This window comes from Cyprinodon tularosa, unplaced genomic scaffold, assembly GCF_016077235.1.
Source record: "Cyprinodon tularosa strain WSP-4 unplaced genomic scaffold, ASM1607723v1 ctg586, whole genome shotgun sequence".
Taxonomy (NCBI): domain Eukaryota; kingdom Metazoa; phylum Chordata; class Actinopteri; order Cyprinodontiformes; family Cyprinodontidae; genus Cyprinodon; species Cyprinodon tularosa.
Genome location: NW_024039325.1, coordinates 66,092 through 85,367, shown reverse-complemented (window position 1 = coordinate 85,367; position 19,276 = coordinate 66,092). Strand labels below are relative to the sequence as shown.

The following is a 19,276-nucleotide window of genomic DNA, read 5'->3' as shown; positions in this document are numbered from 1 at the left end:
TGGTAGCCATGCTAACTATGTAGGGGCAGTGGTAGCCATGCTAACTATGTAGGGGCAGTGACAGCCACGCTACCTATGTAGGGGCAGTGATAGCCATGCTAACTATGTAGGGGCAGTGGTAGCCACGCTAACTATGTAGGGGCAGTGGAAGCCGTGCTAACTATGTAGAGGCAGTGATAGCCATGCTAACTATGTAGGGGCAGTGATAGCCATGCTAACTATGTAGGGGCAGTGATAGCCACGCTAACTATGTAGGGGCAGTGGTAGCCATGCTAACTATGTAGGGGCAGTGGTAGCCATGCTAACTATGTAGGGGCAGTGACAGCCACGCTACTTATGTAGGGGCAGTGATAGCCATGCTAACTATGTAGGGGCAGTGGTAGCCACGCTAACTATGTAGGGGCAGTGGTAGCCACACTAACTATGTAGGGGCAGTGATAGCCACGCTAACTCTGTAGGGGCAGTGACAGCCATGCTAACTATGTAGGGGCAGTGGTAGCCACGCTAACTATGTAGGGGCAGTGATAGCCATGCTAACTATGTAGGGGCAGTGGTAGCCATGCTAACTATGTAGGGGCAGTGATAGCCACGCTAACTATGTAGGGGCAGTGACAGCCACGCTACCTATGTAGGGGCAGTGATAGCCATGCTAACTATGTAGGGGCAGTGATAGCCACGCTAACTATGTAGGGGCAGTGATAGCCACGCTAACTATGTAGGGGCAGTGATAGCCACGCTAACTATGTAGGGGCAGTGATAGCCATGCTAACTATGTAGGGGCAGTGATAGCCACGCTAACTATGTAGGGGCAGTGGTAGCCACGCTAACTATGTAGAGGCAGTGGTAGCCACGCTAACTATGTAGGGGCAGTGGTAGCCACGCTAACTATGTAGGGGCAGTGGTAGCCACGCTAACTATGTAGGGGCAGTGGTAGCCACGCTAACTATGTAGTCACAAAGTGTATGATTAGTCACAAAGTGGTTAAAGGACAACAATGTCCGAGTTCTGGAGGGTTCATCACAGGTAGCATCAGATGTGTATAAGCAAGGCGGCCTTCAAACCTGACCCAGACACATTGGTCCTGCCAGCAAGATTGGGCCAAACTTCCAGTGGTTGCTGTGAGGAGCTGGATGACTGGTTTTCGCCTGTTTAAGCTCCAGCCCTTGTTCTGAAACCAACAACCTGAAGGTCTGGACAAGAAGAAACCTTCTCATTGTTCCTGTGAGCTGATGGCTTCAAATCACATGAAGCTATCAGCTGATGTCACCACTTCAGTGATGAATGGGTCTCTGTGTGACGCGGTTCAGATCGATTGTGTTGAGGAATTTTCCGCATGTGCTGCCGGTCACAACAGCCAGTGGTTCCATAGGGAGCAGGAGGCAGAGGGAGGTTCTGGATGAGGAGACGGTACGGGACTGCTGCAGGAGATGGTTACTTTTCTACTCAGAAGGCGAAATCTCACAGAAACCTACAACTGTAGGATTGAATGAAACGACCAAAAAACTCTTTTGTTTTCAACAGTAAGAATGTAAACCTGACATGTTCCTCGGTATTCAGAAGGCTGGTCCTGCCTTTGGCTGGGCTCCCACTTGCCTCGGTCCTATCTGCAGATAAACAGGCTTTCCTGGGATTTTGGGTAGGATTGTGGTCCAGGTTCTGGTTGCTCCTCTCAGTCCTACAGGCTGCCTTAGCTCAGAGATGCTGGAAATGGGCTGGTGCCTCAGTCCACATGGTTTAGAAGAATCCACATATCTCAGCCCCCATGCTGTCATTTGCTTCCTCCTGTTACTGATCCCCACAGCATAATGCCACCTCCACCGTGCTTCACCAAGGTTGGCCAACATGATTTATTAACTTATTTATAAAGCACTTTAAGAACATCCAGAGCTAAACAAGTTGGATGCGTAATAACATAAATTAAAACAGTCAAATTAAGAACAAATAAGACAATAATTGAAGCAACATAAAGTATACTATTGTGAAGAAAGAAAGGAAACAGATTAATGCCTCATAGTAGTTACCATAACAACGGTGGGTCTGAGAAGCAGGTTTAGAAATGTCTGATGAAGCGGCTTTTTAAATTTGCAGCAGAAATGGGTTCTGAGAAGGCAAAGACCGGCTCCCAACCCCCGACCTCCCCCAAGTTCATCAGCAGCTGGTTGCTGATCTGAAGAACCGAGAAGGAGGAGCAGTGAGAGATGAGAAAGGGCAAAACTGTTTAGAGGCATTTAAACTACTGAATAATCTTCATTGATTGATTGTGTTTAAATGGCAAAGTGCATTTAACAAATGTACAATATCAAATATTATATTTAGCAAAATGCTTCATCCAATTCATAATCTCCTAAAACAAACAAGACATAAACATGCATACAATTTCATACATTAAAATAAGTACAATGAATATGATAACATACACTATATTGCCAAAAGTATTTGCTCACCTGCCTTGACTCACATATGAGCTTAAGTGACATCCCGTTCCTAATCCATAGGGTTCAATATGACGTCGGTCCACCCTTTGCAGCTAGAACAGCTTCAACTCTTCTGGGAAGGCTGTACACAAGGTTTAGGAGTGTGTTTATGGGAATTTTTGACCATTCTTCCAGAAGCGCATTTGTGAGGTCGCACACTGATGTTGGACGAGAAGGCCTGGCTCTCAGTCTCCGCTCTAATTCATCCCAAAGGTGTTCTATCGGGTTGAGGTCAGGACTCTGTGCAGGCCAGTCAAGTTCATCCACACCAGACTCTGTCATCCATGTCTTTATGGACCTTGCTTTGTGCACTGGTGCACAGTCATGTTGGAAGAGGAAGGGGCCAGCTCCAAACTGTTCCCACAAAGTTGGGAGCATGGAATTGTCCAAAATGTCTTGGTATGCTGAAGCATTCAGAGTTCCTTTCACTGGAACTAAGGGGCCAAGCCCAGCTCCTGAAAAACAACCTCACACCATAATCCCCCCTCCACCAAACTTTACACTTGGCACAATGCAGTCAGACAAGTACCGTTCTCCTGGCAACCGCCAAACCCAGACCCGTCCATCAGATTGCCAGATGGAGAAGCGCGATTCGTCACTCCAGAGAACGCGTCTCCACTGCTCTAGAGTCCAGTGGCGGCGTGCTTTACACCACCGCATCCGACGCTTTGCATTGCACTTGGTGATGTATGGCTTGGATGCAGCTGCTCGACCATGGAAACCCATTCCATGAAGCTCTCTGCGCACTGTTCTTGAGCTAATCTGAAGGCCACATGAAGTTTGGAGGTCTGTAGTGATTGACTCTGCAGAAAGTTGGCGACCTCTTCGCACTATGCGCGTCAGCATCCGCTGACCCCGCTCCGTCAGTTTACGTGGCCTACCTCTTCGTGGCTGAGTTGCTGTCGTTCCCAAACACTTCCATTTTCTTATAATACAGCTGACAGTTGACTGTGGAATATTTAGGAGCGAGGAAATTTCACGACTGGATTTGTTGCACAGGTGGCATCCTATCACAGTTCCACGCTGGAATTCACTGAGCTCCTGAGAGCGACCCATTCTTTCACAAATGTTTGTAAAAACAGTCTGCATGCCTAGGTGCTTGAATTTATACACCTGTGGCCATGGAAGTGATTGGAACACCTGATTCCAATAATTTGGATGGGTGAGCAAATACTTTTGGCAATATAGTGTATTTAATAGGCTTATGTCCTAGATATGTGTATTTACGAGTACAAATAACAAATTTGCAACAACAAACTTGTTTTTGTTTTTCTTTGAGCAAAAAGCACAAATTTATGGGTATAGATCTACAATCTCTGATGAAACTGTAACACCCCCACCAGTTGGTGCTGGTAATTTACCTGAAAGTTGTGAACCACCCATCTTTTACCAAGAAAAGAGGAAAATAGAACCATTGAATCCCAGACCGGCCCCTAAGCACTAACCCTAAACACTAACCCTAAACACTAACCATGAACACTAACCCTAAACACTAACCCTAAACACTAACCATGAACACTAACCCTAAACACTAACCATAAACACTAACCATCAGCACTAACCCTAAGCACTAACCCTGAACACTAACCCTGAACACTAGCCCTAAACACTACCCTTAAGCACTAACCCTTAGCACTAACCCTAAGCACTAACCATAAACACTAACCATGAACACTAACCATGAACACTAACCCTAAGCACTAACCCTAAACACTAACCATAAACACTAACCATCAGCACTAACCCTAAGCACTAACCCTGAACACTAACCCTAACACTAGCCCTAAACACTACCCTAAAAACTAATCATAAACACTAACCCTAAACACTAACCATGAACACTAACCCTAAACACTACCCTTAAGCACTAACCCTAAGCACTAACCCTAAACACTAACCATGAACACTAACCCTAAACACTACCCTTAAGCACTAACCCTGAACACTAACCCTAAGCACTAACCCTAAACACTAACCCTGAACACTACCCTTAAGCACTAACCCTAAAAATTAACCATAAACACTAACCCTAAGCACTAACCATGAACACTAACCCTAAACACTACCCTTAAGCACTAACCATGAACACTAACCCTAAACACTACCCTTAAGCACTAACCCTAAGCACTAACCCTGAACACTAACCCTGAACACTAACCCTAAACACTACCCTTAAGCACTAACCCTAAGCACTAACCCTAAGCACTAACCATGAACACTAACCCTAAACACTACCCTTAAGCACTAACCCTGAACACTAACCCTAAGCACTAACCCTAAAAACTAACCCTGAACACTACCCTTAAGCACTAACCCTAAAAATTAACCATAAACACTAACCCTAAGCACTAACCATGAACACTAACCCTAAACACTACCCTTAAGCACTAACCCTAAACACTAACCCTGAACACTAACCCTAAGCACTAACCATAAACACTAACAATGAACACTAACCCTAAACACTAACCCTGAACACTAACCATAAACACTAACCATCAGCACTAACCCTGAATACTAACCTTAAGCACTAACCCTGAACACTAACCCTAAGCACTAACCATGAACACTAACCATGAACACTAACCCTAAACACTCACCCTAAACACTAACCCTGAACACTACCCTTAAGCATTAACCCTAAACACTACCCTTAAGCACTAACCCTAAACACTACCCTTAAGCACTAACCTTAAGCACTAACCCTGAACACTAACCCTAAGCACTAACCATAAACACTAACCATGAACACTAACCCTAAGCACTAACCCTAAACACTAACCCTGAACACTACCCTTAAGCACTAACCCTAAACACTACCCTTAAGCACTAACCCTGAACACTACCCTTAAGCACTAACCCTAAACACTACCCTTAAGCACTAACCCTGAACACTACCCTTAAGCACTAACCCTAAACACTACCCTTAAGCACTAACCCTGAACACTACCCTTAAGCACTAACCCTAAACACTACCCTTAAGCACTAACCTTAAGCACTAACCCTAAGCACTAACCATAAACACTAACCATGAACACTAACCCTAAGCACTAACCCTAAACACTAACCCTGAACACTACCCTTAAGCACTAACCCTAAACACCAACCGCAGGTCGGACTGTAGTAGTGACAAGCAGCCCGGGCCACAGGCGGCTACACTCTACCCCTTCTATTCATTCTAGCTCATCTGAATCGTTCATCTGGAGAGCGAGATCATCTGTGGTAGCAGCACTAGACATCTTCCAGGCATGTGAGGAAAACTAGCAGCAGTTCAGCGGACAGGATGAAGGAACGGCAGCCGGCGCACGCGGATGACGTCATACACACTTCACTTTCTTTTTAAAAGATATAAATATAAAAATCTAATGGCGGCTGTCTGGGGGACAGTGATTGGCCTCCATGTTCTGAATGCTGGCGTACCATAAAGAATAAATGATGAACAGTTTAGTTTGTGCCTTCAAGTCGTTGCCCAACGGAATATCTTCAGAACGGCTCCAAATGACACTAAACTCATATGGGAGAGTAGAACATGATGGAATAACGGAAAAACAAGGGCCCAATGTAAAAAAAAAAATGCCGTTCCCCTTTAAGTTACCCAGTACCTAAGCCCTTATTAACTTTGTAAAAAAAAAAAAAACAGTTTAAAATAGGCAAATAAGACTGTAGGATCCTGTCAAATACTTTATTTGCTTATTTTTAAAGCTCTTTAATAGGTCAGTAGGAGAAGCAAACAACTGCGTTATGAAGCAATATTCAGTGTGTGATGAAATCATGCATTTGAGGATTTAGTCACAGCCTCTGTTGAGATAGGAGGACTGATCCTCTTCAAGTTTATAGGTTAAAGTTGATTATTTGACTTTCCTTTATATGTTTTTGGAGTCCAAAATAAAACCGAAGTACTTATTTTACACCTTGGTTTAAGTTTCTATCCTAAACTGAAATGGACAGGCAGCCAGAGCTGAGAGGAGGAAGCAGGACTAATGTGTCTGTCTTCCATGTTAGGCACTAACTGAGGATGACTCATTCACTCCAAGGGATGAAGCATTACAGCAACCCAGCTGAGTTGTAACTACGGCTTCGCTTCAGCTGAAAAAGACTGGATTTCACTACAGCACTGATTTATGTCAACCTCAGGTTGGTTGACGACCTAAATGCAGGGATGAGTTCTTGTAGGTTTAATAGATAACAGCTAACAGAAACAAAATCCAGGAATAAAACCCAAAAAAAACAGGAGACATCAGGAGAAAACACACATTGGGAGCCACATATCAAGGAAGGAGCACTGAAGAACTGCAGAGAGAGAGAATATATGCAAGACGGAGTAAAGACTGGGGAAATCAGCTGATTTGGAGCAGGTGTGGATGGAACTGACTAGAAGGGAGCTAGAGGAAAGGAGACAGACACCAGGGGGCAACAGAGAGTAACTAAAGACTGCTTACAAAAAAACACATTAAAAACACAACATGGAAACTAAAGCAAACATCAACTAAAAACTAAAAGCTTAAATTCCCAAAAGGGAAGAAGCATAACAATCTGCTGACATAATGGCTGACCTTCTGGATGCTTCTCACTTCCAAGTCTCTCTTCGGATGACTCAGTGTTATTGGATCAAGAGAATATCAGAAGCTCTTCTGTTTCCAAATAATGTAGAACAAAGTACTTGATTACTGTGTATCTTTACTTAGGATTTTCTTTTTTTTTTACTTCTAATTTTCACTCCCCTACATTTCAAAGTCAAATATTGTACCTTTCTACTCCACTACATTTCTAGGAGGCTCCTAGTGACTTCTTCCTTACTTAGCTTTGTAATCCACTGTTAATGTTTTTCTTTCTTAAAATGCAACATCAGCATGGCAGACAGGAGCCCTAAGGACTGCATTTGGAAACCAGTTTCACAAATGTCAGAAACTCAGGCAGATATTCTTTGTAGTCCATAAATCTGCCGTCAGTTGTTGCCATGTGGCTAAGTTGTTCAGTAAGATGAATTCTCTAATCAGAGCTGCAGTTTATTTGTGGTAAAATATTCAACCTTGAACCACTATCCCATATGTAGTCTCCCCTTAGCTCTCTACAGTGCAGATATGCTTATATCTAAGGGTAACAATCCAGGACATTACAACCTTTTTCTTTTTTCTACTATATACACTCTTTTTATATTGTCTGTCCTATTGTTGTTTTTAACTGCAAGTCAATTTGTGTTTGCTGAAGTCTCTCAAACGATGTGCCAGTTTTTCCATAATGTAGACTCAGAGGTCTCAAGTAATACAAATACTTTGTTACTGTCCTTAAGTACACTTTTTAGGTATCTATACTTTACTCCAGTACTTATTTTTATTCCTACTTCTGACTCATTACATTTTCACACCAGTATCTGTACTTTCTATTCCTTCCATTTTTAAACCAATCGTTACTCGTTCCTCTTGGCTTCGGTTTAATGTTTCTAAATCTTTATTTCCCGTCATGTGCTCCATCCAATGCAGATCATTGGCTCCGCCCACATCTAGTGAAAACTAGTGTGATTGGATGAGTCATAGAAGGCAAACACTCATTGGTTAGCTAAAGGAAATCATCAGAAGCCAGCAGGTGTTCTTCAAACTGCTAACGTGAATTGTCTATGCCATGCTACAATGTGGGATTCAGAAAAAGATGTTGAAATGTCTGAAAGGTCGGACACAGGCGAGAGCGTATCGGGAGACGGAGACCAACAAGACCTCCCTCATCCTTGGCCTTATCTCAGAGGATTTATAGAAATAGTCCAAAAATTGAGCTTTCAGTTCATATAGCGGCATCTGGCTGTTTTTTTAAAGGTTACTTTATACTTTTATACTTTAAGTAGTTTTTGGAGCACATACTTTTTCACTTTTACTTGAGTAAAGAGGTCAAGTTGATCCTTCAACTTTTACCAGAGTGTTTTTAAACTGCAGGATCTATACTTCTACTGAAGTAACAAATGTGTGAACTTTTGATGCCACTGTGTAGATTTCTTCTATTATTCCAGTCTATTGTTCTTGATGACGGGGTCTGTCTTTCATAACATTATCTTAATTAGATATCTACTTTTTACCAATACTCTGGTATTGTTAAAATTGCAAAGATATTGTACTCATAGGAATATAATATCCCAGGATCTTCTTCACAGTTTCATGTACATTTTTCCAAAGTTGAACAATTTTAGGACAGTTTCCAAATACGTGGGAATGATCGGCGCTTATTGATCCGCCATTACGCCAACACCCCATGTTTGTGTCCTTCTATCCGTTCTATCGTATTGATTTTTCCTTGCGAACTCCCTCCATATCCTTGAATTGCTGGATGTCTGATGTGTTTTCCACATATCCAAACAATCTTCATCTGAAATTGTCATGTGAAGCTCTGATTCCCATTTTTATTTTATATACTTAGTTGAATGTTTATTCATCATCAGTTTTTGATATAGAGTAGAGGTTTTTGGAGGTTTCATTTTTAATCACCCACACAGGTCTTTGGTTCTGGTGCTGGTGTCGCCAGTAAACAGACCCAAAATGGGTAAGACCCAGAACCAGTGAGAGAAGAACCGGACACTGGAAATCAGATCAGATCTGGTTTGGGGGGCCAGAACCGGACAGGTCTGTTCAGTGGGACTGAAGAACATTTCTGGTCCTCTGGTACTTTGGGGGCAGCAGGCGTTCCAAACCATGAATGAATGATGTCAAACTAAACAGTCTTCATATCTTTCTGCTTTGGGTTCTACTGTTTCCTTCTGCAGATGAGTCTATAGAGCAGGACTTCTAGAACAGCACTAATCCTGAGAGCATAGTTCAGATGGGAAAAACTAGATCAGATCCGTCCTTTGGGGTTCTAGACCTCTAAAGTCGTAGGGAAGCGGCTTAACACAAGTGAATAAAGTGAATGTGATTGGTCGATTATCAAGGGAGCGGGATTGCTGTGCCGGAAGGTTCGCAAGCAAGTTTGGTTGTGGCCGGTTTGTCGGAAGCATCGTGCTAACCAGTTACCAACTTAGGTTTTCCACACTCAGTGACACACCCACTGAGAAGCCCACTCTGGTGATTGGCAGCTCCATAGTCAAAAACGTGGCATTAGAGACACCAGGGACCATAGTCAAATGTTTGCCGGGGGCCAGAACGGGCGACATCAAATCCTACCTGAAACTACTGGCTAAGGATAAGGTTAAATACAGTAAGATTGTTATTCACGCTGGTGGTAATGACACCCGGTTACGCCGATCGGAGGTCACTAAAATTAGTGTTAAGTTTAGCAAAACAATGTCGGACTCCGTAATTTTCTCTGGTCCCCTCCCTGATCTGACCAGTGATGACATGTTTAGCCGCATGTCGTCATTCAACCGCTGGTTGTCTAGGTGGTGTCCTGAAAACAACGTGGGCTACATTAATAATTGGCAATCCTTTTGGGGAAAGCCTGGTCTGATTCGGAGAGACGGCATCCATCCCACTCTGGATGGTGCAGCTCTTCTTTCTAGGAATCTGGCCACATTTATTAGTCCTCCAAAACCCTGACCCCCCACGGTGCAGACCAGGAAGCAGAGTTGTAGTTTAACACACATCTCTGCAGCTTCTCTACTGTTACCCACTCTTTACTCCATCCAGACAGTGTCTTGCCCACGACCAAAATCTAATAAATTAGCAAAGATTCCCAAAGGAGTAAATCATGATAATCTAATTAAAATCAAAATAACTCCAATTGGGGAAAAAGATGAACTCCTTCAAGCTATTTAAACTTTCACAACCCCAGAAGGAGGAGGAGTAGCAGCAATCTTTCAATCTGACTTACTGATCACTCCAAAGGCAGTAAATAATTACTAAATTATTAAATACTGACAGGGTCATCATAGTGGGAGATTTTAACATCCATGCTGACATTGAAGGCGATAGCTTAAGAGCAGCCTTTAATGCTATCTTAGACACTATTGGCTTTGTTCAGAGTGTGAATAGTCCCACACATTCTCATCTTCATACTTTGGATCTTGTGCTGACATACGGCATAGAATGTGAAGAAATAACAGGATTTCCTCACAACCCTGTCCTCTCTGACCACTTTCTAATAACCTTCAGGATTACTTTAACAGAGTTCTCCTCCCCCCAAAAGAAGGTTCAATTTTAGTAGATCTTTATCAGATAGTGCAGTTATACATTTTAAAGAATCTGCTTCACTTTCTCTCTCCTCTGTGTCGCTGAGCAGTGCTGCAGAGTGCAAAAGCATAGCTTATTCCCCTTCACAGGTTGATGATTTTGTTGATGGGGTTGCTAGTTCTCTGCGTACTGCCTTAGACAACGCAGCTCCTTTGAAAATGAAAACCGTTAAAAATAGAAAGCTTGCTCCTTGGTTTAATGCAGAGCTGCATACTTTGAAGCAAAATGCTAGGAAACTGGAGAGAAAATATCGCTCCACAGGCCTGCGGGAGTCCTTCCTAGTCTGGAAAAATGGTTTACTGCTGTAAAAGAGGACCCTTTGTAAAGCAAGAGCAGCATACTTCTCCTCATTAATAGAGGAGAATAAGAATAATCCTAGATTTCTCTTTAATCCAGTTGCCAAACTCACCCAGAGCCATAGCTCTGTTGAACCGTCCATTCCACCTGCTCTTAGCAGCAATGATTTTATGGGATTCTTTATAAATAAGATTGATCTTATTAAAAATAAGATCATAAGCACTCTTCTATCCGCGATTGTACCTGAGGTAGTCATGGAATCTGAACCGGGTTTAGACTGCTTTGATCCAGTTTAACTTTCTGAATTAGCAAAATTATTGTCTTCATCTAAGCCTTCAACTTGTATGTTAGATCCAGTTCCAACCAGGTTATTTAAGGAGGTATTCCCTTTGATCTCCTCCTCCATTTTAGATGTGATTAATCTATCTCTGTTACAGGGATATGTACCTAAAGCTTTTAAGATTGCTGTAATTAAACCTCTGCTTAAGAAACCGTCTCTTGACCCAGATGACTTGGTCAATTATAGACCTATATCCAATCTTCCTTTCTTATCCAAAATTCTTGAGAAAGTAGTTGCCAAACAAGTGTGCGATCACTTCCACCATAATGAACTTTTTGAAGAGTTTCAGTCTGGCTTTAGAGCTCATCATAGCACTGAAACAGCTCTGGTGAAAGTCACTAATGATATTCTCATGGCCTCAGATAATGGACTTGTATCTGTGCTCGTCCTGTTGGATCTCAGTGCTGCATTTGATACAGTTGATCAGGATATTCTTTTAGAAAGACTTGAATATTTTGTTGGAATTAAAGGAACAGCTCTAGACTGGTTTAAATCTTATCTATCTGATCGATTTCAGTTTGTTCATGTTAATGACAGATCTTCCTCATGCTCAAAGGTTACCTGTGGAGTACCACAGGGATCAGTGCTAGGACCAATTCTCTTTACTTTATACATGCTCCCAATCGGTAGAGTTATTAGACAGAATGGGATTAATTTCCACTGTTATGCTGATGATACCCAGCTATATCTGTCTATAAATCCAGATGAAGCTAACCCATTACATAGATTACAGGCATGTCTGAAGACATAAAAACCTGGATGACTCTTAACTTTCTGCTTCTGAATGCAGACAAAACAGAAGTTATAGTCTTTGGACCAGAGTCTCTGAAAAAGAAGCTGATTAGTCAGTCACTTCATTTGGATGGGATTAAACTGATTTCAGATAATAAAGTAAAAAATCTTGGTGTTATTTTTGATCAGGACCTGTCATTTAAATCCCATATCAAAGAGGTTTCTAGAATTTCCTTCTTTCATCTGAGGAATATTGCAAAAATGAGCAATCTCCTGTCCAGGGGTGATGCTGAGAAACTAGTCCATGCATTTGTTACTTCAAGGCTGGACTATTGTAATTCTTTACTATCAGGAAGTCCACAAACTGTAGTTAAAAGCCTTCAGCTGATCCAAAATGCTGCAGCCAGAGTTCTGATGAAAATGAAAAAGAGAGATCATATCTCTCCTATCCTGGCTTCTCTTCATTGGCTTCCTGTTAAATCCAGAATAGAATTTAAAATCCTCCTTCTCACATATAAAGCCTTAAATGGCCAAGCTCCATCTGATATCAGAGATCTGATTGTTCCTTATGTTCCTAACAGAGCACTTCGCTCTCAATCTGCAGGTTTACTAGTGGTTCCTAGAATTTCTAAAAGTAGAATGGGAGGCAGATCTTTTAGTTCTCAGGCTCCTCTCCTGTGGAACCAACTACCAGTTTTAGTCCGTGAGGCAGACACCCTGTCTACTTTTAAGGCTAGGCTTAAAACTTTCCTTTTTGATAAAGCTTCTAGTTAGAGTGGCTCAGGTTATCCTGATCTATCTCTATAGTTCTGCTGCTATAGGCTTAGACTGCTGGAGGACATAGGGACCCCTTTTTCATCATTCTGCTTCATTCTATCTCTATTCTCCCACTCTGCAGAATCTGTTAGTTCAATCTCTAACGTTCTGCTCTCTCTGCTTTTTCTCATAGTAGCTTCATCTGGTCTGTTCCTGTTTGGCTGTGACTCCATCCTGGAGAGAAACATCAGCTGTGCTGCTGCCATCAACACCTTTGTTTCTAGATGTTGGAGCTTGGCCTGTTTTCCAGCGTAGTCCTGTTTCTCTGACTGTGACTAACTGGCCTGCATAAGATAACGGGGGAAAAAAACACAGATTTTTTTTTAATAGAAATTTTCAAACTTTTTGGACAATATCATCTGATAAAGAGAACATTTATATTCATGTTTAAGCCAGAATGATTTGACATTATAAATATGTTTTCCCTACTAATTTAAAATGAAGCTGAATAGTTCTGCTATTTAGAGGAGCAAAGAGCTGATCCAGTGTCCCTCTGACCATCGGGGGGGTTACGCCTGCTGGAAGACTCTTAGAGGAAGTTCTTCAGATATCAACTGGACCTCTAGGTCGACATCGGCCTCCCTACACCTCAAAGATAACAATGGGAAGACCTCCCATTGTTTCAGCAGCAGCTTGTAAAGGCTAGTGATGAGTTGAAGGTCTGGGCGTTACGCCTCGTCCTGCTGGCGCTGTGACCCGGCCCAGATAAGGAGCAGGAAACCAAACAGCAGAGACCCAGAGGATAGATGAAGCTCATGACCACAGCATCATTTTAATCCAAAGAAAGACTGCTCTGACATATTTCAGTTTATATCCATATGCCATCTCATCATCTCTATGGTTACAGCGACTGTCACTGACTGAACTTCCAGGTTTATTGTAGTTTTATGGGTTTTGTTTTTTTAAAGCAGACTTTTCCATAATAAAATACCTCAGGAGTTTCAAATGGAGCACTGAATGCAAATGTTTAACTAAAGAGAATTCACCGTCCCATCGCTTGGCTTTTAGACACTTTAATCATATTTATAGCTTTTCTAAATAACAGTATTGTGTTTAGATTTAAGGTAGTGGAGCAGCGGCTCGGTCTTTAGGGCATAGAACTTCCTGAGGTTCTGTTTGAGCCCCACTCCCACAGACTGCAACTCTGGGTCCCTGAGCCAGACCCTGAACCCCACCCTGCTCCCCCGGCGCCACACAATGGCCCCCCCCCACCCCCCTCACCCACTGACAGCTGGAGATAGGCACCAACACCCCCCTCACCACCCCAGCAGGGATAAGCGTGACGGAAATTGATGGATTTGTTTATATTTAAGCTTTAGATAAAAAAAATATAGATCCAGACCTAAGATTTACACATAGATTCCAGATTTACACATAACTTTAACATTTATACGTAGACATTGGATGTAGAAATAGATTTCACAGATATAATAATTTAGATTTAAAATGTATACGCTGAGCTGATAGAACAGCGGACCAGACCGGATCAAATAGTCGTCCATCATGCAGTAGTTTCTCTTCTGATTGGCTTATAAAAGGCAGCTCTGTGATTGGCTGCAAACCATCCTGTTTAAAAAAAATGCATTTGTGCATCGAGGCACAACAAGAGAGTCTCAATGCAGTGAAGTTTAAAGACCAATTTATAATTTCATTTCTAATTGTTTATGGAGCAGAAATACTTTGGTGAATCGGGCTGTGCACGTATGAATCACTAAGGTGTATTTGTGAAAACAGACCTACTTAGCTCCATACGTGTTCGCTGGCCCTTTAAATGTTTATTCAAAATCTATCAATAAATGTTAGAGAAACAGGAACATGTGAAGCCAGTATGCTGGATACAGGAGTGTGACAGTCTGCGTTTTACAAGATAAAACTTTCAACTATCAGAGAGCTGCAAAAGAAACAAAAAAGACAGAAAGAAGAACAACAGAGCAGAGAAGATAGAAAGGATGTGTTCCAATAAATATAATAGATATTCACATATAGAGAGGTTGTTCTTTAATAAATGTGTAATAATAATCATTTAGAATACTGGGGAGCTCAACTATCCGCATTTTAATATCAGGTGCTGCTGGAACTTTCCATGATATTAAGAGATAAAATGATATGAGAATTAAAGAAAGGATTTAGAATAGAATAGAATAGAATAGAAAATCCCTTTATTTTCCATCAGTGGAGAAATTCTGGTGTTTAAAGCAGCAAAATGATTATTGAAAAAATAGTCACACAAATATGGACCTTAGAAAACATTATAAGAATAACATAATAGGGAAGATTTAAAATATAAACAATAAAATCCTGTAAAGTGTTTAAACAATATAAAACTGGAGAATAAATAACCAATATGCAGCTATGGACATTTTTACAGTAATTAGAAAATAGCAGCAACATCAGAGATGTGCAGAATGACAGCAGCAGGTTATTTAACTGACTAAGGTAGAAATCAGCCTGAATGGAAGAACTGGTTTAGGTTACTGGGAACAGTGGTGGTTCTAGAGTCTTCCAGCTGCTGGGAGGAAGGATCTGTGATAACGCTCCCTGGTGCATTTAAGGTGCAGCAGTCTGTCACTGAAGGAGCTCTCCAGTTCAGCACCAGCTGAACCAGCATGGGTGGGGGCTGTTCATTTAGTTAGGATCCGTCTGTTACCTGCACTGAGTCCAGAGGGCATCCAATCACAGCTGGCCTTCCTGATCAGCTGATCCAGGCGCTTCCTTAAGGCTGGTTTATACTCAGAAACCAGGTCGTCTGCGTTTGTGTCGCAGTGAATGCAGATATGCCCCGCCCCCTTCTGAAGACACTCTGCTGCACCTCTCTCCAATTATAGGTGACCGTAGACCGGAGGCCTCTGATTGGTCAGATCTACATCCCTCTACTCTATGCGTATTTCCTGTTTGGTTCCTTACCGGCTGGTTTTGTTTGTCTGACCGCCATTGTGGAAAACGACTGGTGAAGATGGAGCAGCTAGAAGAGCGAGGTGCGTGGGAACGCTGGGACCCTTTTCCCACCTGGATCCCCGCTCTTTTTGGCCCTCATGTCCCTCCGTTGTCGCACAAACTCGCCCCCACTTCCTCACCGCCTCTTACAGGATCCCACCAGCCCCTCCCTCAGCAGCATGTCCATCTCTATCACCTGCAGGATTAGCTCCGCCCCTCCCTCCATCCAGGCTGCTTTCATTTTGGCTTCAATCAGCCTCTGCTGACACCTGCTGAGGTTAGCGAGCTCCGCCTCCTCAGACAGCACCGTGTGCTTTGATTGTTAAAGGGAGGAAATCAAAAACCCAACATCATTTATAATGCATGCACTTTTATGTATTTGTCTCAGTAAGTTTATTAATATAATAAAAGTTTATAAAAAATATTGATATTAATATTTTGTTTTAAACAACAATATGTTCGGTCTTGTTTCAATAGGCTATGTTCATTTTATCATGTTGTAATAAACATTTAATCAGTCCGGCCCTCAGCTTTTTTTTGGCCCTCAGTGTTTTTGACTCTGACATCCCTGGATCAGAGGGACGATCCGTTTCCATGTTTGCGTGTTTATACTGAGAGAAACAGGGAAAGTGGTTCCTTCCCAGTCCCAGCAGGACCATGGAATCATGTTTCAGGAATGAGTGACATCACAACCCAGAACAGACTACATCATTCCTGCTGACCAGCAGCAGAACTTCACCACAGGACCTGACTTCAGAAAGCAGAAGGTTCTGGACCCAGACCCCAGGACCCAAATCCCAGGAGCCAGACCCCAGGAACCAGACTCCAGGACCCAAATCCCAGGAGCCAGACCCCAGGAACCAGACCCCAGGACCCAAATCCCAGGAGCCAGACCCCAGGACCCAGACCCCAGGAGTCAGACCCCAGGACCCAGACCCCAGGAGCCAGACCCCAGGACCCAAATCCCAGGAGCCAGACCCCAGGACCCAGACCCCAGGAGTCAGACCCCAGGACCCAGACCCCAGGAGCCAGACCCCAGGAGCCAGACCCCAGGACCCATACCTGGGGTCCATCAGCAGCAGCAGTGGGTGATCAGTTCCAGAGCTAAACCTGGTTCTGATTGGTTATCAGTAGAATCCATCTTCCTCCAGATAAACTCATATCTACAACTACACACACTCCCAGTGACGCCATCACCCCTGCATCACCTCCTCCTCCTCTTCATCATCATCATTCTTTCCGTGCACGTGTCATCTTACCTGTTTCTGCTGGCTGCGCGAGCTCCGTGCGCGTGCCCGCCGGAGTACAAGCTGTAGGAGGCCCGCATCGGGAACGTGCTTCTGGCGTGCTCGCAAATCCAGAGCACGAGCAAAAGCAACGGGAGCGCGCCCATCCCGATCAATACGGTATCAATGAAGATGATTGATCCTCGATCACCACGTGATCAACTCTTTAGAGGGCGGGAAAATGTCTTATCTCCATGGAGACGGAGAAAATTTCCTGGAAGTTAGTTCTTCATGATCCGGATTCTGATCCGAACCGAGTCCAGAATCTGAGTCCTGATCGAGCCTCCTCTAAGCTGCGCTGAAGGGAGGCTCCTCCATCAGAGCAGGAGAAACAAAGAGAAGAAAAAGTTACGACAGTCTGAAGAGGCCAGCTGCTCCTCCTCTTCACTGACCCCGCCCACGCAGGAGGAGAAACTGGAGCTGCTGCGGCCACACCTGGACACGGAGGAGGAGGACATAGAGAAAGGAGGAGGAGGAGAAATAGGAGGGAGGAGGCCCAGGAGGAGTAAGAGAAAGGAGGAGGAGGAGAAGGTAGAGGGAGGAGGAGGAGGAGAAAGTGAGGGGAGGAGGAGGAGGAGGAGAAATAGGAGGGAGGAGGCCCAGGAGGAGTAAGAGAAAGGAGGAGAAGGTAGAGGGAGGAGGAGGAGGACCAGGAGGAGGAGGAGAAAGGAGGAGGAGGAGAAAGTGAGGGGAGGAGGAGGAGAAAGGAGGAGAGGACCAGAAGGAGGAAGAGAAAGTAGAAGGAGGAGAAGGTGGAGGAGGAGGCCCAGGAGGAGTAAGAGAAAGGAGGAGGAGGAGGACATAGAGAAAGGAGGAGGAGGAGAAAGTGAGGGGAGGAGGAGGAGGAGAAAGTGGAGGGAGGAGGCCCAGGGGGAGTAAGAGAAAGGAGGAGGAGGAGGAGGGAGGAGAAAGGAGGAGAGGACCAGAAGGAGGAAGAGAAAGTAGAAGGAGGAGAAGGTGGAGGGGGGAGGCCCAGGAGGAGAAAGGAGGGGGAGGGGGAAGAGAATTAGGGAGGAGGAGAAAGTGGAGGAGGACCATGAGAAGAGGAGGGATGAGGAGGAGAAAGGAGGATGAGGAGAGAGGAGGAGGTGCGGTTCGAAGTCCCAGATTGCTTCAGGAACAGTGGATTATCTGACACTGTTTATGTAGAAAAACGTTTAACTAACTAACTAACTAACTAACTAACTAACTAGGTAACTAACTAACTGGGTGATTTAAATCATTCATAAGGTTACAGATAATCATAAAAACTGTCTGCTGTCCTCAATTCTATTCAGTTTATTTCTATAGGGCCAATTCACACATCATCTCCAGGATCTTTACAGCTGATTGCATCGACTCATTGACTCTTCAGCAATCCCTCACACTAAGCATGCTTGTAGCGACAGTGGAGAGGAAAAACTCCCTTTGAACAGGAAGAAACCTCCAGCAGAACCAGGCTCAGTGTGAGCGGCCATCTGCTGAGGCCCACTGGGGTTCAAGGAGACAGAAGCAGACATAGAAAAAGAAGCATAGATACAAAAGGCAACTGTCAACCAGCTCCACAGGCGGCCCCGTCCAGGAAACACACAGCCAGGCAGACGAGCTCCGAGCCAGCTCCCATGTCAGAGGATGAAGAGAGCACATCCAGTTAGTCACAGTCAGAGAAACAGGACTACACTGGAAAACAGGCCAAGCTCCAACATCTAGAAACAAAGGTGTTGATGGCAGCAGCACAGCTGATATTTCTCTCCAGGATGGAGTCACAGCCAAACAGGAACAGACCAGATGAAGCTACTATGAGAAAAAGCAGAGAGAGCAGAAGGTTAGAGATTGAACTAACAGATTCTGCAGAGTGGGAGAATAGAGATAGAATGAAGCAGAATGATGAAAAAGGGGTCCCTATGTCCTCCAGCAGTCTAAGCCTATAGCAGCAGAACTATAGAGATAGCTCAGGATAACCTGAGCCACTCTAACTAGAAGCTTTATCAAAAAGGAAAGTTTTAAGCCTAGCCTTAAAAGTAGACAGGGTGTCTGCCTCACGGACTAAAACTGGTAGTTGGTTCTCCACAAATTCTTGTTCATATTTTAATTAAAACACAAAGTCTTCTTCAAAGTGTTCCAACTGCAGGCGGAGCAGAACTGGGACAGAGAAAAACAATTCCCCATCTTCAGTCGATCCATCAGAGGTTCTGTTTCCATCAAACTGCAGTTTGCTGAAGCTGCCTGATTCTTCAGGTTCCGCTGAGCCCATCATCCTCCATTTATACT

The 19,276-nt window shown here is 43.7% G+C and overlaps 1 protein-coding gene across 17 annotated transcripts in view; it reads right to left on the bottom strand.

Moving 5' to 3' along the window:
• Positions 1 to 17,422, bottom strand: part of LOC119797502 (EMILIN-1-like) — a 38,659-nt gene extending 21,237 nt beyond the window's left edge. For 6 of the 17 annotated variants that reach the window (XM_038306588.1, XM_038306592.1, XM_038306590.1 and 3 more), the window contains exon 1: positions 17,000 to 17,422. In XM_038306588.1, coding sequence (XP_038162516.1) covers positions 17,000 to 17,133 — 134 coding nt within the window. In that variant the 5' untranslated portion in view covers positions 17,134 to 17,422. The remainder of the gene's footprint in view (positions 1 to 16,999) is intronic. The other 11 variants (XM_038306597.1, XM_038306596.1, XM_038306598.1 and 8 more) reach the window with 3 other exon arrangements.
• Positions 17,423 to 19,276: the final 1,854 nt, after the last annotated feature.